Source organism: Oenanthe melanoleuca, chromosome 4 (assembly GCF_029582105.1).
Source record: "Oenanthe melanoleuca isolate GR-GAL-2019-014 chromosome 4, OMel1.0, whole genome shotgun sequence".
NCBI classification, from domain to species: Eukaryota; Metazoa; Chordata; class Aves; order Passeriformes; family Muscicapidae; genus Oenanthe; species Oenanthe melanoleuca.
This window is the reverse complement of record NC_079337.1, coordinates 27,567,838-27,591,490: the sequence shown is the minus strand read 5'-3', so window position 1 is coordinate 27,591,490 and position 23,653 is coordinate 27,567,838. Positions and strand designations below refer to the sequence as shown.

At 39.9% G+C, this 23,653-nt stretch overlaps 1 protein-coding gene and 1 long non-coding RNA gene across 6 annotated transcripts in view; one reads left to right on the top strand and one right to left on the bottom strand.

Moving 5' to 3' along the window:
- FBXW7 (F-box and WD repeat domain containing 7) overlaps positions 1-23,653 on the top strand; it is a 196,180-nt gene that overhangs the window by 152,820 nt on the left and 19,707 nt on the right. For 3 of the 4 annotated variants that reach the window (XM_056490701.1, XM_056490704.1, XM_056490703.1), the window contains exons 3-4: positions 13,365-13,447; positions 16,569-16,710. In XM_056490701.1, coding sequence (XP_056346676.1) covers positions 13,365-13,447; positions 16,569-16,710 — 225 coding nt within the window. Of the gene's footprint in view, positions 1-10,674; positions 10,933-13,364; positions 13,448-16,568; positions 16,711-23,653 lie in introns of those variants that run through there. The other variant, XM_056490702.1, reaches the window with a different exon arrangement.
- On the bottom strand, positions 11,576-20,010 carry LOC130252776 (uncharacterized). Of its 2 annotated transcripts, none has more exons than XR_008840433.1 (3): positions 19,732-20,010; positions 18,901-18,960; positions 11,576-12,004 (listed from the first exon to the last, which is right to left on the bottom strand). It is a non-coding gene; the product is annotated as an uncharacterized LOC130252776 (long non-coding RNA). The 2 variants fall into 2 exon arrangements; XR_008840432.1 differs by lacking the exon at positions 11,576-12,004 and adding an exon at positions 17,791-18,683.

Below are 23,653 nucleotides of genomic sequence, written 5' to 3'. Positions count from 1 at the left end.
AGCTGCTTGTGGTTTCTAGACTGGTAGCACTTGTTTGGGGAAGAGTGTTTTTAGATGGGGCAGGTTTGCTGGCCTGTGTGCTCTGACTGTAGCCCATTTTGACATGCAATTGCACAGCATAAGGTGAATGACAGCGGGTTAGCAAGCCTTCAAAGCATCTGGTGTGACCCTGGGATGCTTGGCATTCCTTTCTGCTCTGCAAAGCCATCCTCTGCTGCAGGAAGAATGTACTCAGGAGAAACAAACTCACAGGGCTCCCCCACACCTCTGGAGAGGGGAGAGTTGTCATTGCAGTAAATCATGAGAGCTCCTGATAAAATGTAAATTCCCTTCTCTGTGCTCTACCATAAAGCATAGGCATGGGTTGGGTGAGAAAAGGAAGCTGGATCAAGCAGGTAGAATGTGCAATTTTATAACCACCACTGCCACTTAATTCTAGGGCACTGGTAAATGACCATTTCCATGTACCAGAGATATTCTGGGCTGCAAGGAGTTTGTGTCCTACCAGGTCTCAGTGCTGATCAGACTGACCTGGGATGCACCGAGCATTTTGTAGCCAAAGGCAATGCAGGCAGAACTGCATCTTCCCTGTAGTGGCTGCTTCCAGCTGCTCTGCAGATGTGGACAAGAATGGCAGAGAAAACACCAAATATCCTCTAGATAACTTGCTGGTGCAGATATTAGACAAAGCAAAGGAGAAGCATTACTGGACCTGGTGCTTACCGATGCAGAGGAGCTCATTAGACAGGTTAAGATTGGAGGCAGCCTAGGCTGTAGTGACCATGCCCTGGTTGAGTTTCTGATCTTGAGGAACGTGGGCCTGACAAAGAGCAAAGTCAGGACTGTGAGCTCCAGAAAAGTGAACTTTTAAGTCCTTTAAAGAATTAGTGTGTTAGATCCCCAAGGAAACTGACCTTAGGTACAGAGGAGCTGACCAGAGCTGGCAACTCAGTTGACACAACAGAAGGATGGGATACCATCCAGAGGGACATGGACAAGGTTAGGAAGTGGGCCCATGAAAACCTCTGGAGGCTGTGAGTCCAAGTGCAAGGTGCTGCACCTGAGTTAAGGCAATCCAGATGTGAGTATGGACTGGGAGATCCCGTTGAGAGCAGCCCTACAGAGAAGGACATGGGTATGGACAGAAAGCTGGATGTAAGCCAGCAATGTGCTTGCAGCCCAGAAGGCCAATTGTGTCCTGGACTGCATCTAAAGCCCTGTGGGCAGCAGGGTGAGGGAGAGGATTCTGCCTCTCTACTCTACTCTGTTAAGACCCCACCTACAGTGCTTTGTGCAGCTAAATGATCTTGAAGGTCCCTTCTAACCCAGGCCTCTAGATGATTCTTTGTCCTGCAGTCCAGATGTCCCCTGCCTTGTAGATTCTTGAACATTGTATGGAAAAATGCTTCCTCTGAATTCCAGGGAGGGAGAAAACACAGTTGAGGATGAGAAAAGAAAGAAGTTATAAGGTGGGACAGTAAGTCTTATTAGACTGTGATGCTGTGGAGAAGGCAGGAGGGAGGAAACTACTGGGGAAATACTGGGCCAGAAGATTGATACAGGAAGCACAGGGCAAGAGATGGAGGTGGTGGCACTTGGGGATGGTGCTTGCAGAGAAACAATGAGGAAAAGATGAAGAGAGCCTAGGAAATTCATACATGTTTACAGAGCAATCACCTCTCCAAAGCTGAGACTCAAGGATCCTACACTTCCATTACCAGCAAACTGCCCTGGCACATCACATTTCATCTTCCTTTAGAGCTTTTGCACCAAAGGTGGCATCCTGCTGTGTTCCTCACTCCTGGTTACCCACAGTGGTGGGATGCATGTGGGAGCTCAGGCTGTGTTCCACGTGACTGGCATACTGTACATGATGGAGTTAATTCCCTTGATGCTATAAAATGGATGCCAGGATGGCATGCCTAATAATATATGTAATAATGTAATGAAAATGTAACAAATGTATAATAAAGCACAAGCTCAGATACTGTTTGTGTGCTTCCACAGAATCTCTCTTATTTAGTATGTATCATGCACAGACTGTCTTGTTAAGTGGCTTTTTTGATGTAAAAGCATCTTATTCCTGTAATTTCAAATTCTATTGAATGCTTGGTTTTGTAACTTTTACACCCCCTTTAGGTAAAACAGGTAGGAAAAGAGATTAGACATTTTTTATAGTTTTTTTTCTTTACATTCTTCCTAAATCCTTCTTGTTTAATCTGTAATTCCAGGAATTTTTCTGTCTGTAGCCTAAAGACTCACAACTAACCCCTTCTCATTCTCATGTACCACAAATGACAGCAGAAACTATTTTGTAAATAAATTTGTATAGGTTATGCCAGATAAACAAGCACTTCTCTTTGCAATTAAAATTAAGTTATCTCTGAAAAAATAAAAGGAAAACTTAACAGAAAACAGCAGTAGATACCAGTACTTCATTTGTATTCAGTGCAAAGGACAAACATTTTTTTGGTAAGTCTTCCAAGTCCAAACACACATTTCTTTTTCTGTACAAAGGTGATTTGCCAACCTGCTTATTTTCAAGTGAAAACAGTTTGAACATTGGTGTTCAAAGGCAGAAATGCACACTTCTCCAATTTGGAATCATTCTTGTCAATACAAACAAAACAACTCAGCTCTGTGTTTGAAATATTGAGAAAAGTAACTGATCCCTATTATTTTTTTCTGTATTGTGTTTGTCATCTGTTGATCAGCAAGAAGGGCTTGTGCTTTGTGTGCCTAAGAACAGTCTCTAGTGCACGGTTTTCTATGGACTATTGCCACATGCAGAATCTGTGAAATTATTATGAGAGGAATACAAGGTAAAATGATTTTAAAAAGATCTCAGGCAGTGACAGCTATCTTCATATTGTTGCAACAGACTACCCTGTGCCAAGATGGCCTCTGGTTGCTAGCGTGGTGTGGCAGCCACTGTCCTTGACTTCAGTGGTGTGTATGGATATCTGGGAGAAGGGTGGGCTGAGGGAGAGAAGTGGATGGGATGTGTGGTGCCAGCTTTCTCCACAGTACAAGTGTGGGCGCCAACAGCTTGCAGGGACTGTTCTGCAGGGCCACTCGGGCTTGTCCAGTGTGTAACAGGCAAGGTCATCACTTCCAGAAATTTAGGAATGTCCTTTGGTCTCTGAAGCAGCTGCTGCTGTTGACTGTGACCCAGAAGCATAGCCTGGTTCAATGAGAACTTGAGTGATTAGCACAGCTATTACTGCATCTATAAATAGAATTCAGCTTACAATATATTAAGTTTAATGATATAATAAATAGATTACAGTTAACTTTAATAGGAGCACAATGAATGGAGACACAGTTCTTATGAAGACCTGCTGCCATTAGAGAATGTTTTGGAAGATGTATCATATGTAATACCTTCTTCCTTTGAAAAATGAAAAATCTCACAATTCTGTACAAAACTCAAAAAAGCAACTCATAATGTTCCTGTTGCACAGAAAGCAGTGAAGAAGGTGAAAGTGCAGGTTGCATTATCAACCTTAATTCTGCTCCTTATGAATATGCACTATGAAAAAAAATGTTTATTATATGCTAATATTGCTAGTTTTAAAACAAATGATATATTTCTGTGTAGTAAACTTGCACATGGTTACTGTCACAGGGAATTAAAAGCAACAGGAATCTTAGCTGCACTGATATTTTGTTTTAATTAATCTTTTTCCCTAACAAGAAGGAAAAGGCTTGGGGAAGAAAAATGTTCTGGTTTTGTTGGTTTTATTCAGCGAAATTATATAGAGTTCTGATGAGACAAGCTTCATGGAGTTACAACATGACATACTTAAAAAAGGTTGGCATTATACCCCCTGCCTGTGGTTCACATTGTTCTTGTTTTATGGTAAATCTTTGAATGTCCATTTCCATTTATCACAGACTAAATACATTTTTCAATGCAAATAAGTTGTTCTGGTATAATGCAGTTCCTCTGGGTTGGGAGGACAAAGCCCAGACCCTGCAGTTCCTTGCCTTTTCACCTAGGGCTGTAGTTTGACAAGTGTTCAAGGTAAGGTAGCTCTTCTGGGGGCTTGGGGAGGTTAAAAAGGAGAGAATGGGCTGTATGCAGGCACAGACATGTGTGTGGCTGTTCAGCGAGGGAGATGAGGAATCTGACCTGGCTGGAAAAATAGCCTAGCAAAAAGGTGACCCAAGGTCAGCTGCTACTGTAGCTGACCACAGAGCCATACAATGAAGGCTGTGGTGCCATCTGAGAAAGTGATGCAAGGATAGAAATGAATGGCCAAAGGTAGCCACAAGTGTAGGAACTGTTTGTTGTTTTCCTTCTTCCCAGTGGCTGGTTTGGCTTAAATGCACATGAAGATATAGCTGAGAGAGTGATGCCTCTAGGTGTAAATAATAGGCTTATCCTCTCTGCATGGGACACTCGGGTCATAGTTCCTTGTGCCTTTTTCTCAGTGGTGTAGCTGGCTCAAGGAGTTTGTGCCCTGCCTGTGAATTGCTCATTTGCTTCTGCTGGCTCAATTGTTTATGAAAGCATGGTGGAAATTTAAACTAGCAACTAGTTCTAAAAGAAAGAAAAAAGAAAACTCCAAGGGTAAAAACTTAAACCCATCTCTCTTCACCCTGCATCTGTTAATGAACTAGTTCACGGGGTGTTTCTAAAGATGTTTGTTCCTGCAGAAATAAGGGCAAGAGCCATTTGGGGACAGGAATGAGCAGGTGAGATTGGAACATCTTTAAGCTGGTGTTATCACCAAGGAAGAGTACGTGGATCTTTTCCTTTTATTGATGGGCATATGACAGCTTTGGCTGTACTATTTAAAATAACCTAATCATCAAAGCATATGTTGCAAATTCTGTGCCCAGCTACAGAGAACCAGCAAAGACGACAGGATATATGACCTTCAGAGGGGAGTTCTGCTCTGCTGGAGACACAGTGATGCCACATTACATTAAGCCTGTCTGTGAAATCTCCCTGCTCTTAAAACATAATTTGAAGTTTATTAAAAGCATCTATTGCGGGAATCTGTTATATACACTTTATGTTTAAATCCTTTTCAAAGCTATTTTTACAGCCATTACCTAGCACACCTTTTGAATTCTATCACAATGTATTTAGAACTCTATTTTTATTTAAGGCAAATATTTTAAGAAAAGGGTTTATTGGAAATCTCCACTATATATACCTTTAAAATGGTATTTCTAATCAAAGTTCACACTATTGTAATAGGATCAGGATTTATAAATAAATATATAATTTTTCAGTTGCTGCCAATACCATTTCTTTTTCTACAGAAACAAAGCTTAAAGTCTTTTTATGATTTTGTTTGACTACAGTACCTTACTTTGCATGGAAATCATGGATAATCATGTGTGGGGCGTTTCATTTTGAAAGCAGTCTTCAAAATGCTTTGCCAAGAAACTATACAGTTAGTGAAACAGTTTTGTATTATCTATCATACTTCATAATACATATTCTCCACTTAAGTAAGCTTTGGAAGGCTTCATGCAACGTAGTGTAATGCCTCTCTGTGTCCTTCCTCCCATAATAGAGTTACTGCTGCTTTCAGTACTTCCTCCTGAACCTTAAGTTCATCAGTATTATAAAAATACATCATTTGTCATTAAGCTGCTGATTAGTGCACATTGCAGGGTCCAGAATTGCTTGTATTACACTTGAACTGCACATGAACATTAAGTGTAAATTGCTTCCTGTAACTGTGTTCAGGCAAACATGCAGAAGTGAACCTTTCTGAGCTTGCTGTGCACATTATAAACAAATTGATCAGAAATTCCTCTATCTGAACAGGAGCCAAGTTGCTTTAGTTCTTCCCTCATAGCTGTAATGTAGCAGCTGTTGGTCACCAACTGGTGCACCTAAATTCATTTCTTCAGGTCTGTTTTGTGGCATGAATACTAATGGTATATTCTACACAGTTACACCTGTGTGACAGGTATACCCTACTCTGTGTCCTTGAACTTCCTTAGCCAAATACCCATTTTCCTTAACTAGTGAGTGTGCTAAATCTTCATCTCACCCTGCCCACAGATCTGGAATTTACCCATAAAATACTTCCAACTCAGCAACTACTATACACACTAATAAATCTCAAATCTGTAGCCTGTAAGGCTGCTGCCTAGGCCAAACTGAACTGGGAGAAACTGAGTACACAGGATTTCTATGATTTCTCTGGATCACTTTTTAAATTTTGTAATAGTTTAGAAAGAAAAAGATCTGACCATAAAAGCAGTGCCTTTTTGTAGTGGAAAGGTCCACCCTGAATTGCTTTAAAACATGTTAAACACATGCTATTGTGTGGAATATTTTTCTCCTTTTCTGAGACCTTACACATGCTGGACTCTAGCATGTGCCATTCTCACTGAGTGAGTGGGAACTACGCTTTTAAATGTAGGTGTAAGCTAAGCTGTAGTTAAATGTCTAAAGCAGATGGTGGAAGTATCTCTCTGTGGTGCCAGATTCTTGCCTGAATGGGAGCATTTGGCCCAAACTAGATTACCAGGCCGAAGGGGTGTGTTTAAAGCCTAAGTGGATCCAAATTTGAGAAAGGGAAAAACAACTAAGCATTACTGTTCTTCTCAGGTCATCTTCACTGTGTCCAGGGTAAATCTTGCACAGCTAAGGATTTGGCCCCTCCCCGAGTAGGATGTTTGATTTCCTGGATAGAAAAAGCCCTGCAATCTTATAGAAAACACGCAAAAATCCCTCTGAAATGTTTCTAAAGTAGTCAGTCTGCTAAGCATCTGCTAAATATGCAGAATACACTGAATCTGTTCTGGCACTGTCTTGAATGCTGCATTTACCAATATTAATGGAGACACCAAACCATATTTCTACACAGTTCCTCCTGCACACATTATTCTCCTGACACACATATGTGTATATGTGAAATACCAGTTACGGTTTTTGCATTCCCTGGTTTAAGAACCAGTGTTTTTTCAAAATGCTGACTGGCCATTAATACACCCAGACCATCCTGTGGTCTCTCCACTCAAAAATGTTTCTTCAACTAAAAAAAAACCAACAACAAACCCCCAAAAAGTTGTTTCTTTGGTCTGTTGCACTGTAATCTCTGTTCTTCTGGGGATTATGTAGCTCTGCAGGTGATTTCTTTAATTCATTCTAGCCTTTCATTAGAAGTAATAGATGGTCTTAATTACAGCATGCCACATGACAAATTGGTAAAGGTGCTAGAAGTGTTGCCAACAGGAAAAGAATTGGATGCTGTGAAGTTTTTTTTAATTAAGAGTTGGCAGTACTGATGGGAAATAAGATTGGACTTGTGTCCACTGAAAACTCTGTAATTTTGGTATATATATTTTTCTAAATGTCATGAATTGCATGTTGTTTTTGAGTTTAAGAACTTGAAAAATTATTGTCACCTTAAACAAAGTAAGACCTTGAACCTTTGAAATTAAATATATACCAAATAGGGAAAGAAACATGGTAACTTTTGATTTTTCTTTTAACATTGCTTTAAACTGCAGTCTTCCTCAGTGTATCTTAACTTGTGATGAATGTTTACTTTATGCCATTAAATATTCATGGGGCATTAAGTTTACTGTAGTAAATATTATTTCAAATGTTGGTAGACATGTAAGTGAATGCATCATCTTTGCTACTTGCTGTCAGGCTCTCAAAAGTACCTGCAGAGTTGGGGTCTTATTCCTCCACCTTTGTATATTCCCAGCAGATGTGGAGTGAAGCTGTGTGACCTCAGTGTTACCAGGTTAGGCAGTTCTGCAACCTTAATTAATTCCTACAAGGGAGAGTGTAGTGCATTCATTACATGATTTTTTTCTGAGGACAGGGTGGTTCTCAAAGTCAAGGGAGAGAGTCCTTTCTAGACAGGAATTTAGGAGTGGGATTCTAACAGTAGGTGCCCTCAGCCTTTGGTGGAGCATGTTCTTCTCTAATAGCTAGGGAGGGCCTAGGCTGTGATTAGGCATTTTGGGGAAGAACAGACATCCAACTAGAGTAATGTTGCAATTACCCTGAGACAATCAAACTTAGTTTGAGATAGAGAGAATGTTTCTTTATTTGTGGAAAATCAAAGAGAAAAACACTAAAAAGGTGAGATCCAGAGCCATGACCATATGCACTTTTTTTCCTCTGAGAAAGGCAGATTGCTAGATGAGAGATGATAATTGTTAAATGTAATGTCTATCTGTGATATCTGTATCTAAAATCAGGAAAAAACCCAAATCTTTTATGCAGAACAAATACCTGACGTATCAAATTTTCTACCATTAGCAAATGATTATTGGGGTTATTACATGGGCCCTGACTGTGGCAAAGTGATTAGTAGTTAAATCAGTGGGGTTTTTTACCATGAGAGAGTATCTGCCAGTCATGATCAAAAGAGAAGTAATCTGCAATAGTAGTACTTCAAAAGGGAGGAAAATAGTAATTTCTAATTATTATTTAACTCATTGACTGCTTAATTCTGAAGCACATTTTTTTCAAAAGATAAATCTATCCATGCTGTCAGATTACATTTGCCTTTGGGCTGGAGGAGAGGCTAATTCCTGGGGATTTCTCGCCCACTCCTGCTTCTACGCTGGAGCAAGAGTAGCCCCCCTCTGTATTGAGTACATTCACTGATGGGAGAAGGGGCAGAGATAGCTGCAAGCATCACAAGGCATTAAGCAGGCACATAGATAAAGTACTTCTAAGTTCTCACAGTGATAATGTTCAAATTCTTTCTTACTCTGATGATTTGACTATTAATTTGCTTCCTGTGATTATTTAATGCGTATATGCAGCTGTGCGTTTTTTCCCTTCCCCTTTGCATATGATGTGCTAGCAAAGGAAAGCAGTGACAGTCTCCTGGGATATGTACAGCTCTGTTCATATCTGAGGTATGAAGTCAACTCCAGACCATTTTGTTCTCATAAAATATACAGCGCTGCAGTTTAGTGGATAATGGCATAAATGCCAAGATTTGATGGGCAGAACCATTTTCACTGGGAGATGTAAAGCACTGTGAGGACCCAATGCTGGATGGGAGATATATAAAACCATAGAGAGGCAGAATCTCTGTGCTGTGGGGGTAGTGATTTCACCTTATCTGGGTGTGCTAACATCTGCCACACTTATCTATTGCTGCTTATGTACATATGAGATTTTTCAAAGTACTAATGAGGAAACTAATGGATTTTACAGTTCCATTCCTTTAGATGTGTGTTCTATAAAGGTAAAACCTTTTTTGTACTGCTTTGGATGATAAAGAAGATGGTTTCCCCTCAGGTCAGTAGGAATGGACTACATGGTTCCTTCTGCTTGAGTGCATTGGTTTGGAGGGCTGCTGAGCATCTTCAGTTTCCACTGCACATGGCAAAAATTATAGGGAATGTTGCAGCTTCAGATCATGTTCAGGGTGTGCTCTGTTCTGAACTTAGGCAGAAAACTTTACAGGAGGGGAAAATATAAAAAATAATAATAAAAAAAATTCGGAAGCTTAAGTCTCTTGAGTTATCTGTATAGAAACGAAAAAAAATCAAGCTACTCAACTTCTGTGCCGGTTCCACGTTATCTGTCTGAGAGCCCAGACATATGTCTGGGGCACGAATTTCTGTGCCCTTGAATCGAGCCATACAGGTGAACTGGACAGAATTTTTTATGTGAACAATGACCAAAAAAGGAGCGTTCTTTATTAAATAATCACCAAGTGCTTTCCTTGGGCTTTCACTGAAATCCAAGTGAGAATCCTGCGTAGGATTTGAAGGCCGAGCTAAGATGGCTTGGTGCCGCCCAAGAGCTGCCTTGTACGGAAGAGGGGTGTGTGTGCGTCCAGGCTGTTCCAGGTGCGCGGAGAAGGCAGTCCGCCTCCCTGCTGGGGAAACCCCGCTTCGGCCTCTGAGAGCTCCGCCGCCGCTCTGCTCTGGATTAGTATTTTAAATAATTTCTAGTATATTAAATAATTTCTGGATTCGGGTCTTTCAACTCTTAAATCTTCAAAAACTGTTTATTCTATTGTCTAGCCAATAGAGGGTATTTCAGCATTTTTTTCCCTGGCAAAACTGTAGTGCATTTCAAATTATTCTAAAATTACGCGCACTTTTAAAGGACAAATTTGGGTCTGTCCACGGAATACAATCATGGACGAGTCCAGCCAGGCCCGCCGAGGGCCGTGGTATAATTACAGTTAGTGAAAATGAGCTTGTTTTGCACCCGCTTGGAAAACCGTGGAGAGTGGCACTAAGAGAACAGAGCGAGGGTTTGGTGGCAGCTCCTTCCTCGGAGGCGGTGCGGGAGAAGTGGGAGGGAGGGAGGGAGGGAGGGAGAAAGGTGAAAGGGGGAAATAGCCCCAAACCCACGCAGCCCACACAGCGCTGGGTTTTTTTTTTTGTGGTGGTGCGTATTTTTTGTTTGTTTGTTTGTTTTGTTGGTTTTGTGGTTTTCTGGTTTTTTTTATTTTTTTGTTTTATTTATTTATTTATTTATTTATTTATTTATTTATTTATTTATTTATTTATTTATTTATTTATTTATTTATTATTTTTTCCCCCTCTGCGCGAGGAGAGGGCGGTTTCCCGCCGGCGGGGCCCACGGGTCCCTCCCCGCCGCGCATCCCGCAGTGCCGCGCCGCCGCTGCGGAGGCGGGCGGGGAGGGAGGGGCGGGAAGGGAGGGACGGGGCGGGTGCGGGGGGCGGGCGGAGGCCGGCGGCGGGCAGGGCGGGCAGGGGGAGCCGCGCAGGCAGGGCCGGGCCGGGCCGGGCCAGGCCGGGCCAGGCCAGCAGCGCCGCCGCTGCCGCCCGCCGTGCCCGAGCATGTCGGCGCGGGAGGCGGTGACCTACCTGCCGGAGAAGGGGCTGTACTGCCAGCGCCTGCCCGGCCGCCGGGCCCGCGGGGTGCTGCCGCTGCCGCGCAAGGGGAAGCGCGCCGACACCATGGGCTTCTACGGCACCCTCAAGATGATCTTCTACAAAGTGAGTGGCCGCCCCATCCCCTCGCGGTGCGCGGCCGCGGAGGGCGGGTAGGGCAGGGAGGGGCGGGCGGTGGCCGCGCGTCCTCCGCGCCGGCAGTCCGCGGGCGGAGACGTGCCGGCGGCGGAGGGCTGCCGCCCGGCCGTAGCTGCAGTCAGTGCGCTGCCGGGGAGCGCTGCCAGCGCTTGGTGGCGGGCGGTGATGCGGTATGCAGTTTGCTGCCCCTTCTTTTCATTTTTAGAAATATTTTTTGTTTTAATTTTTTGATCTAGTGCGGTTTCGGTTAGTTTGATAAATAAACGTTGTCTGAAGGATGTGTGTTTTCCTAGCGACAAATTAAATGTTTAGAGCATGTCTGCTCGACGGTTTCTGTGTTTTGGTTACACAGACACCTTACTGATGTCTGAATCTGTCATGAGACCTCTCTGCTGAAGAGAAAGTTTTAGCTTCTTCCTATGATAAACGGCGTTTAGCACGTTCTGAGATACTGAAAGTCAGTCTGCGTGGTGGACCCCATGTAAAAGTTGCTTAAAATGTCTGAAAAAAAATCCAGCCAAAATAAACAGGTGAAATCGTTCTTAGACAACATAATGCGTATTGTTTTCTTCGCTAACGTGAAAGAATAAATCGCCAGAGCTGATTATTTCGCTGTTGGCTTTCTACTTTTTATTTTTAAGGTGCACTTCTGAAAAACTGCATCTACCTCTTATGAGAAGCAGAAGAGAAATATCATGATGATAACCTCTCAGAAAGACAAGCTGGAAATAAAAATTTTCCTTGCATAGGAAGAATCCTTTCTGAAAAGTCTATCATCAAATACTGAAATTCGTTCTCAAACATCTTACTTATGCCGCCGGTAATTTTGGTGGCTCACCCACTTAGCACAGCAATAGAAGATGGTATCCATTATTTTCCAGTGATCCTTGCAACTGGTTTTCTTGGAGGGAGCAGAGGGAGCCACTCCTCCTGGGACGTGGGGAAGCAGCGAGCGTGAGGCTGGTGATTCGGCAGCATGCAGGGTGTCTCTGGCTCAGTGCTTGTCTGGTGAAATGCCATGGAGTGTCCCATGTGAGGCCTGGGCAAGAAAACACAGCTACAAGGCAAACTCTTGTGGTTGTGTTGTAGCTGTTCCCACAAAAACAAGCCTTAGCTTTCCTGTGTAAGCACTAATGAAGCAGAACACAAGATCTTCAGTGGCTGTTTTTATGTAAAGCCATAAGGATATTTTAAAAGTATAAATAAACAAAATCACTACAAAAGTATATGGACCGTAAGTGTTAGAGAATCCTGTCGGGTTTGAGGTATTTTGGTTTAGGTAGGTAGACTGATACAATAAATGGTTATAATACAATATTTTAAAAGATCAAATCACTTGTGTAAGGAAGATGCCAACTTTTAGACTGTATCTTAAGCATGAAATTTTGAAAAAAAGTAAGCAAATTGTTATACTAAGTCTGAAATGTAATACAAGTAGTTTATGTATTTTGCAGCTCATAGTTGTAAACAGGAGTAAATATTCTTCAGCTGGCTAAACTTTTGTGGTGTATCACATCTCAAAAAAAAAAAAAAAAGGAAAACCAAAAAAACCTCAGAAGTTGCATTTGGCGCACGTACGTCTCAGTCCAAAAGTCTGTGGTTAAAGATTACTCAAATATGTAGAAAGTAATCTCTGTTTGTCTGCCTGGATAAATGAGGCTTTCATTGGTTGCCATTTCTTTGGTAATTTCTGCAGTCTGGCTTCCCCTTTTGGCAGCTGCCCTGCTCGTTATTTGGTTTTGATCATATCTAATTGTGGGTGACATTCAAGACTGGGGTGTAGTATTTTTCATCCTTACCCTTCTTGGAAAAATACTGGTTAATCTGTCAGTCTTGTTTTACTGCAGTTTTATAAATGTTTTTAATGTACAGCTTTAAACCCAAAGTATAGACAAAAGAAAGGATACAGCAATTTTATTTGTTTTAGGCCTTGAAATAAATATGGTTTATAATGCACACAGGCTATCTAAAATTTAACCATTTCAATGACAGACTAAGCAATGAACCTGAACACAAAAAATCCAGGGCTTTCGTTTAGTTCCTTCCCTCCTCTCCTGGGAGGACGGAGAGAGAACAGTTTAGTGAATAAACCAATACAAAATAAATTAACACAGTTCTGCGCACTTTTTTCACAATTTGGGAATTAAAATAATGTAATTCAAATAGATTTTTGACCCTAAAAGAATTATGATACCTACATGCACCCTATAAAACGTGTATCAAATATTGTTGAATTTAGAAAATAAAATGTTGCTCTAAGTCATTTTATGAGTGTCAACTTTTTGAAATTTGGTATAAAAGTAGAACGTAAAAATGTGTTAATTTTACAGAAGTGCACATAAGTAAGGTTGATTGTGTAACTAAATCTCTGTTGTTACTCTTTTTCACTCACCTTGCAGATGAAGAGAAAGTTGGACCATGGCTCCGAGGTCCGTTCTTTCTCTTTGGGAAAGAAACCCTGCAAAGTCTCAGAATACACAAGGTAATTAAATGCAATGACAGATCTCTGGATCCTGATTCTTGCATATATTCCTATTTTTCCAATTGCTGAGCCTGATTGATTAAGCTCCTCTTAATGTTAAAACACTGTAAAGCAAAGAAGAGGTGGTATCAGCATTTATATATTGCTTTGCTAATTTAAATTACATGAACTGAAGATGAGTTTTAATGAAGTAGCCGGACTTGCATTTCTTCAGTTGAGGTTTGTGTTTCATTCTAAATATAGCATGCACATTTACTTAAAAGATGTTTTGAGGCCTGGAGCATTCTTGGGAAAGTCAATCAGATTTTAAAAAGGGACATAACAATAAACCCTAAGATTATTAAAATTGTAAACAAATGTATCACTTTGCTATGGTAACAGGAATGAGAGAACGGAAATTCATGTAGGCAGAGCAGACCATCTGATCTTAACAGGAGCATAAGCATACTTGCTATCCAATGTGAAAGTATTACGAGTTCGGGTCTGCTTCCTTGCTACTTCTGTGTGGTACCAGGTAGCACAAATACCTGCTGTTTCCATCAGGTGCTTTGTGGGGTAAAGCACTCCTAACCATGAGCAGCAGTAGCAGAGCAGAGCTGTGGATGCATGCCTTACAACTGCATTCTTACTATGTAGTTGCCATAACAATTGTGCTTGGATGTCACACTGCTTCCTGTTCTGTTTGAATTTAGACTGTTTTACGTTTTTTCCCCCACTATAAGCACCATCCCTCCCATAAACGTTGCATTTGCCTCCCAAGGCTCTCTGGAAATGGCACTTCTTTTGAACACACTACAGTAGTGTTCAGTCACTGATGGCTCTTTCAAAGTAGTTTATATTTTATTTCTATTCCTTTAAGAGGTTTATCCAATGATGAATGAAAAGTTAGGCTGCAGATTGTAGGGTTGCTTTTCAGATGTGTAAATGCTGCAGCAGAGTAAAGGAGGTGATGTGTTGTTGCTGAGAGGCACTTGTTGCAGCTTCCACATCCCCCCAAGCCTGCAGGTGGTATCTTCTAATTTCTGAATCAGTCTAAAGGAAGGACTCCCTTATTGGCCACCGTTTATTTAGGTGACACACTGGGAGTTCTCTGCACTCCCAGAAGAGTAAACAGTTCAGCACCAAAGAAAGTACACTTTTTTGTTGACTGTGTCTGTCAGATTCAGAGGAGCTGCTGGACTTGTCAAGCTTCTACAGAGACCTGACTTGTTGTTTCAGGGAATGAAAACAGGAAAAATGAAGCACGAACAAGTATCTTGTGGTTTAATCTAAGGTCAAAGAAAAGAAGCTTTTAGATCCTGTTTTGAATAACTGTTTTTGACTGAGAGCCAGTTTACAGCAGAAGAAAGTGAAGTGTAGCTGTTCTACTGGGGCAGGTTCATGCTGCTCAGAACCCGTAAAAGCTAATTTCAAGTGCCTTATTTTGAACCTTGAATGATAGGCTTTGTGTCGATCTCTGCAGATGATTAGAATGACTAAGCTGTAAAATCACATTTTTATTTTAAAAATACTTTTTACTGACATTACTTTGATTTTGAGTAGTTATTGGCATAAAAGAATCCTTAAATAACATTTGATCCTCCTCTCTTAAACTCTTTGATTTGGTTTTATCTAAATAATATGTAGGCAAATGATGCAGTTCTTGTACCTGCTTTTTTCCATTTTCCCTGGGATCAGGCACTCTAATATTGACCAGCTGATGAACTTTGTTTGCATATAACAGATAAAGTCAGTAAACAGATGCTGTTAAGATGATCCTTCGTCTCTGAAACAGTATTTTCATACCAGCTTCTGTTATTACTCAGCAAAATTAACAGTTAAAAATAGGCCTGCTCAAATCAATCTTTACTTTTCTTCACCTGTTTGGGTAAATGTTAGGATGTGCTATGATTGTCCTTCAGAATAAGGAAGAGTAGAGTGAAATATTTCTAGAGCATAATGAGGTAAATATTAAAATGAACTTGCCCTGCATCATTTAAAGCCATTTCTGTAGCCACTGAAAAATCAGTAAACCCTCTAAGCTCATGCCTACTAAAAAGCTGGGTTTATCCTGAGAAAAAGCAGGGGGTTTTTTGGAGTCTCACACTATATACAAAGTGTTCATGCTTATGCAAATACTACTGGGGTTCCATATCCCCCTAGGGAATACAGCTTTGATATTCTGTGTATGAAGTACTTTACATGATATAAAAAAATCCCCAGGAAAACAAACAAACAAAAAAAAAAAGCCAACCAAAACAAACCAAAAACTAAAAAAAACCTAAAACAACCCAAAAATGAGAAAACAGCCAACCAAACCAAACAAAAAAAGCCCAAACCAGAAAACACTGTCAGCTGTATTTCTTTAGACTCCCACAATAGTAGCTTAATCCCAGCTCTTTTAAAAGCTCTATTCCATATGAATGAGCTGGTTTTTAACATGTCAGAGTGAAAAAATCAAACTGTGATTCAGAGAGCACCTTTGGCTCCTTTTCCCTTTTCACTTCACACTGCCCCTTAATTCCTGTGTCATTCTATCAACACAGAAAATTTAAAACACCATATAGAGTATTTCAAAGTCCAATCTGAGACCACTAAGCCACTAGAACTGCTTCATATTACTAGCTCTTTGTCAGCAAAATATATTGAAACCTAAAAATAGATACTTTTTTTTTTCCCTTTCTGTTTGAAGACAAAGCAGCACTAGCACATTTCATATACAGGTAGAACTGTCTGGCTTCTTACAGGAGGTCTGGCTTCCTTCCCCATCAGAAGGCATCAGTGTAGCCCAAAAAGAAAGGAAATACTGTCTGTCACAAGGAAAGGAAAGTATAAACCTGTATCTTTACATGCAACTTGCTGGCCAGTTAACAGAGTGATAATTTTTCAGCCTTGAAATGTGATCCCTATTTCTCCCCTAGTTGGAAGGCTGGCACTGCAGTGGTAGAAGCAGGCAGATTTATCCAAGTGAGGTGCTGACCTCTTGAGTGAACAATTAGCAGAACAATTCTTCATGTTATTGCTTTTGCATTAAGCTAAAGAGTTTAAGTATTAGTTGCAAATTATGTATGAGATATTTTGTTCTCTTGTGAATTTTCCTTGATGTTTTACATATGGCTGTCACTCTCCATTTGCATGGCAGTACCACAGGGCTGGTGCCATGTTCCGCCACACCGACGACATTTGGGGATCTGCGGGCAGCCAATGGCCAGGGACAGCAGCGGCGCCGCATTACATCTGTGCAGCCACCATCGGGCCTCCAGGAATGGCTGAAAATGTTTCAGGTAACCATGTTTGCAGAAATAAGCATCTGAAGCAACTCTGCCTCCATGGTTTATGTAAAGGAGTGCTTCAGTAGAGCTGGTCCTCCTTATACATCCCAGAATGTCTCTGCCTGATTTAGTGTTCTCTTGCAATAACAAATGGGCATCAGCTTTAAGGAATACTTGTTCATTGTTTCAGCAAAAAAAATAACAGCTTTAACTTGTTTCTTAATAATATAATCCTTCCTGTTTAATGCTTTCACATTTTCTGCAAAGTCTGTCCAACGTGTAAGGGCTACCTGCATGGCCTCAAGGCATTTTCACTTGAGACTAGTAAGCTTTGGTGCATGGTTTGCTTCAGTGCAGTTATATCACTAGTTTCATCACAAGTCTGGTGTCTTTTAAGATTAGAAAAAAAGTTTATCAAAAATAGATTAAAAGGAGACTCAGTGTATGTTTTTACTCATCTGTGTTAACTGAACATATCAGTCAGCACATGTGTACCCATCTGAAGGGAGGAAGGGAAGGAAGAGTTGTTTTTTTTTTTTTTCTCTTTTAAAATACCTTCTGCAACACCTAAAAATTACTTATCTGGACAAAAGAAAAGATGTAAAGGACAATGCTATGGATCACTTGCACAGGTTGAAACTGAAATCTGCCTGGACACTAGTCAAGGAGCGCCTTAGCCAATTTTGTGTGTGTTAATATAAGCAAAGTTTGGGGTAGGTTCTGCTTCTGATCTACAACCTATACCATGGACATCTTAACATTTAGCTCAGTATTTATAAGAAGCAGGGATGAATCTTTGTTGTTGAGTTGAAAAATGGAAATATTATGTCTTCCTGTCTTGATTAATAAATTGCTCCTTCTAAAAGCATTTTCAAAAGGAGAAGCTAACAAATACAGCCATTGTTTCAATTGCTGTGACATGCAAAGATAAAAGAACAATATTGTATGTAGATACAGGTATCTATCATACAATTTTGCAAGCAGAAGTGTGCTTTGGCTTGATTCATGCTGCCACATTATGCTATTGATCTCAATCACTGTCAGTTCTGAACATTAAAATAATAATGCAGAGCCTCTTTTCTCTTTATTTTTGAACATTTATGACCTGCTTAAACCAGTGGAAGCTTGAAATTAAGATTCTTGTACACATCATCCAGTTTCTTAAAAATATTCACATTTAGTTACTGTGGTGTATCTTTTTTGAGACTGTTCACAGAAATTTGTCTTTTTAACCTCTAAGAATCATATTTGAATGGTACTACGTATATAAATATATGGTAATGTAATACTACATTGTATTTTAACATTTTGTATTGTTAAAACATTTGTACTAGAAAAAGCTATTTTGTTACTGACAATGTGTTACATATTTTTATGTAAGATTGATAGTTAGTGATAGTTACATATTTTTGAAAAAGATTTCCGAAGGCTGAAGTGTTTGAGAGAGTGGTACAGACAACCATGGTAGTAAGACCAAGGCTATTGGCTGTTTGGTTAGGATAAGTAGTGTATGAGCACATGAAAATTTTGCCTATGTAGAGAAATGTGTACAGTGTGTAATGTAGAAAACATGTCTTAATACATATATATTTAGATACTTTCAACTTGTCAAAATACTTAGTTACAGTGCTAAATGCCTAAATGTTGATCTATACTACTGAGAGAGAGGGAGGCCTCTCTCTCCTAACTGGAGATCATTGAGCAGCACTTATTGATCGTGTCTGTCACTGGTAGTTTTTATTGCATTTACAAAAGGGAATCCCTTACTTTTGAATTAAAAGCTTTCAGAGTCTCGTAGCTCTATCTCAGTGTTACATCTGCTTGCTTCCTCATTTCCTGTGTGCTTATTTTTCACATGAATTTCATGAAAGGGGAAGGTCTTAAACAACCAAATGATAAAAGCACATTCATAGGGGAGGTAGCTCTTCTCAAAAGGCTGGATTAAATGGCACATGCAGCATCATTCTTGCAACACAAAGTTTTGCCTGTAAAGAAACAGGAATGAGAGAACTTTCTTCGTGTTCTGTGTGCTAGTTGAGCTTAATAGCTCTTATTTTATCTGAGAATATATTTCCAATTAATTTTAAAGCTCAGTTTCTAGGGATGTGTTAGGGGGACATACATACTGTTTCATGTAGAACTGTTCTTTGGCATAGAAGCTGACAGTGACCAGTGATACTTAGCTATTTTGAGGACTCTCACCTGTATGTTGGCCTTCAGTCCTTCTCCTGTGTTGTCTTTTCAGATAAAATCAAGATGACTCTGCAAATATTAAGAAAACTTAAGATGGTCTATAAGGGTTTTTATATGTACTTCATGTTGTTATGTTTTATAGTTGATCTAAGCATTTTATTTTGAAAGTAACAAAATAATGCAGAAGGGAGAAACAGTTGTGTAGTTGCACTATCCCTTTAAAAATAAAGTTGTATATGGATTTCAATGAAGTCTGGAAATAAGAATAGAAAGACATTTTTTTAGATTAAAGCCAATTAATTTCTTAGAGGCCTATTTATTTTATCTGGTTTGCAGTGGCTCTTGACTTCAGGTCTTTTTAAAATTCACTCTTAAGAGTTTCTACAATCCAATGCCCAAGTGTATCTTTACAAAATTTATTTCTTTACAAGAAGTTTTAAGTCACCAAATTGCTTGCCATAAGTAAAAAAAGTCAACTGGATGCTAAGTTCATTCAGAATTGCTATTTGCTTTAAAAATTACTAAGCTCTCCTTTCTTCCTACTTCATATACTTACCGTGTTGGTTTTTTTTAAGTAGTTTATTTAAAAATGGCATTGTCATGGAAAACTGATCTTGTAAAGTTGTCCCATACTAATATAGGCAATCACTTTGAAGAACTAGCGAATGCTATCATTTTACCTACAACTGAAAGCATTTTTCTTTCACAGCATTTTAGATAGTGTCAAAAATGCTTTTGCCATGTTTTGCTGGCAAGATCATCATTCCTTTTTTTTTTTTTTTTTTTTTTTTTTTTTTTAGATAAATAGTTGGCTTAGTCACCTAAATTCAAATTGCTTACCATTCTCCATTTCAAAGATGCCCAGGAATGAATACATGTACAACTGAGTAGTCCACCTCCTATGCAAAGCAGGCAGTAAAAATTGTACCATAACTGGCATTGCAGCATTTCTTGCTCTGTGTCTTGTGGTGAGACTAGGTCAAGGGTTGGAGTTTTGGTGCAACCCCTACAAGCAGCTCTGGAGAGATCTGCACTACACTTTCATGCACCTCTTGGCTGTATCACTGGTTTGTTTCAGAGGAGTCCTGCAGACTTACAGCAGGTCTCCTACCGGTCTGTGCTGATTTCCCTTTGGTTTGGCTCTCATGGAAGTTTTGTTACATACAAATTCAACTGAATTGAAATTCAGAGAAACTGAATTTCTGCGAAACTCTGTTATCTGACCTGTAGCAGGGATCTTGGGTCACAGCTCCTTGTAGACAAGGTCAATCACATGTGCTGCAAATGTTTGGCCCAGGGGACCAGACTGGGGACTGAGACTCTGATACGGGTTAATGAGGGGACTTCAGCACCAGCTGCTCCTGAATCCCTCCTGGTGTGACAAACTACTTGCTGTACAGCTCTACAGCTGTAGATGGTGTTTCTTTCAGTGCTTATGTGCTATTTTTGTCCAGACTGAGATACCCTCAAGGTGGGGGTAGGTAGGGTTTTCAATAACTGATCCAAGAGCTGAAAAGAAGTAGGCTCCAAGAAGTGCCCTTCTGCAGGTCTCAGTAATGACAAACCTCCATTAACAGAACTTAGTAATGGAGAGCAGCACCCTGAAGTTAAACTCTTTAAAATAGGTTGTCAATATACCTATTATAGCAAAAGGATATAATTGCTACAAGCTGTAATTGTACAAATTGAGGGTAGCAGATGAGAGCTGAGCAATAGAAGAGTGCAGGTCATGGAAGAGGGGAGGTGCAGCAGTAGAAGAGTGCAGGTCATGGAAGGGGAGAGATGCAGAAAGAGATGATGATAAAAAAAGCAGATGGCAGGTCAGAAAGAAAGTTGTAGAAGCAGCAAATATGTTGTTTATATTGACTGTAAGAAAGGGAAGACATTTACCCAGAGTAGCAAAGGGGGAAAAGAGGGGATAGTTTACAGTTAGGTAGTGCCATCGTCGCAACAGCTGCTTTACTGGATGAGGAAATGGTCCAAACAGCCAAAAGGCTTTGGCTGACAAATCATCACCTTCCTGAGGAAATGGGAGGAAAGATGGGGTATGTTTCTTCATATTCTGAAGTCATTCAAAGTATCAGTGGGCCCTGCTGGCTTCCCAAGGGCTATGTGAATGAATCCTGGAGTTACCTTTTCTAAGGGAAACTCTGCCCTTAATAAAAGCTTTAGTTTAATTTTACATTAAAATTAAACTTCGGTTTTGAAGACAAGGAAAGCAAAGGAAGACAGTTAAGCAAAATTATTTTAAAGATAAAGTGTATTCTTTACAAGGATCTTCAATTTGAAAGGGTGTCTGGTCACGATGTCACCTGTCTCAAAAGTCTCTGGTCATCTACAAGGTATGAAACATTGCAAACTGTTTGGCTCACAGTTACTTTTTTCTTTCTCTTCTGCAATGTTTGTTCACTGTTGTTTCTCATCAAAGCTACAAAGTTACTCCTTATCCTTTCTCCCTAATTAGCTACGTGCAGTTTTCTTGCAAATGGATCAAGCTACAGGGCCCAGAAACAGAATTTACTAGTGTTGTCTTTATTCATGCAAACAGTTGTGTTCATCTGGCAAGGCTTCCTCCCAATTATCCATGCCAGACATTTCCCTCAGAGACCTCTTACCAACTGTAGGTGGAGGTTTGTTTGCTTAAGTGAAAGACTGAGGGGACAGTGTCCTACAGACAACATTTTGTAGCAGTTGATTGCTGAAGAAGATATGTGGGAAGCTGAATGTACCCATCCCCTAATGATGATAGACAGATAAAAGAGGGTTCTGCTTTTAGCCATTAGCAGCTCTTTCCCATTCTTGAATCTTTTCCCTTTTCTGTCCAGTTCTCTATTAAGTTTTAAAAACCAACTAAGTGTAAGAGAATTAGATTAAGATGGCATACAGTGACATTATTAATCAATAACAAATTGGTAACTGCTAGTAACATTTGCCCCAGCAGCAAGTGCTCTTCAGGTAGAGTTGTTCTAATTTAGTAAATGTAGCTGCTTATAAATTAAGAGTAGACTGACCTTGGAAATTTATGATATAAGGAAGTAGCACAAGTATTACTTTCTCTCTTTTTAATTTTCCTAAATTCAAACACAGCTGACAGATGAGATTAAAGACTGCAAACATTTGTACCTAACAGCAGCTAAGCTGTGGGTTAATGAAACAAACAGCAGTTGGAAGGTTGGTGAGATAAACAGTTCAACAGTGCAAGACCTATGGAGAAATGCTCTGTGATAGAAATGTTTCTTTTGAAAGAATTTTATAATAAAAGGTGTTTACTAGCACTACCGCAACTTTGGCTGAGTCAGTCTTGTTTCTTTTTAATATTCTGAGGTATTGGGTATGAGACATGGAAACCCTCATATCCTGTGGTGACGCTGCATACACACAGGTGGATGGGGAATGTTTTCTTGCTAGCTTAAACCATTTTACCAATTGCCCACAGTATGTGGAAAAGCTCAGGTCAGGAACTTCCTTCTCCATTAGGGTGGGCTGTCCAGTACTTGGCAGATATTTGCTGGCAGTGCAGAGAGGCAGCTGCTGTGCACAGCTGCTCTACGGCAGTCCCAGAGAGTGCTTACTCCTTAATGGAGCCACCTTCACTGCTCTGAGGGACTTGGGTCACCTGAAAGCCCCCAAGGCCATCATTTGGGTAAATGATAATTCTATTGACATTTCAAGTATTTTGATGTTTTAATTAGGGAGAAGTCATGCAACATAGTGACCTCTCTACATCAAGTAAAGCTGGATATTTATCTGCATTCAGTTTCAGAAATTCCACCTACTTCTCCCCTTGCCTCATTGTTATGTGTAAACTGCACAGTACACAAACATTGTAGTATGATTGAGACCAGAGTGAATTGTCAGAGTCAAATCCAGGGAACAGAAATTTAGAACCTGAGCAGTAAAGGTCCTGAAATACGTGGCAGATTAATACAGAAATCTAAATTGTAAGGTATCACGCCTTTTTTTAAAGTTTCAGTTATCCTCTTATGATAACTATATCATTTGAATGTGCTAATTTACTTGTAAATGTCACTAGAAGATATTCAAGAATAGGAATGTGAATCTGCTCTCAAAAATTGTGATGTCTCATTTTCTCTCTAAGGCTTTTTTGTGTTCTAATTGTGTTGCTAAATCAGCTAGCAGTAGCTCTTGGTTTTTTCCTGTAATTTTTTTCCTTTGTTTTAACATAACGAATCAAAGGTTTTTTTATGAGCACAGATGAGTTTAAGACAGGATTTTTAGATCCTGAGTATATTAAGTTACTATTTTTTTCCTACAAATAATACTCCTAATCTGCTATGCTCCCAATTGAGTGCCTTATTAAAATCTTCAATTTTTTTAGCGCCCATTAGTAAAAACGTGGAGTAAGAAAATTGCCAGTCAAAATTCCCTGTTTATTCAAGTGTGAATTGATACTTACAAAATATGCATTGGTTTATAGCCAGGATTCTGAAATCACAAGATTGTCATTTAGGGACACACTGTAGTTATAAGCAGACAGTAAGCTAATGTACTTTTCAAGAAAGTTTTTTACTTTCCTTTCCTCTTATTTCAAGATTTTGGTCTACCAGATGAAACATGAAGGTTAAGCTATCATCTTACTTGAATGCACAATAGAGAAAAGGAGTTCATTCTATTGCAACCCCTCCATTGTCTGTAGCATGTGTGTAGATTTCATCAACTTGAAAAGAAGCTTAAGTAATTCAATTATTATTAATATTATTATCTATTTAATTGCCAATCTGTATGTATGTGTATAACAAAT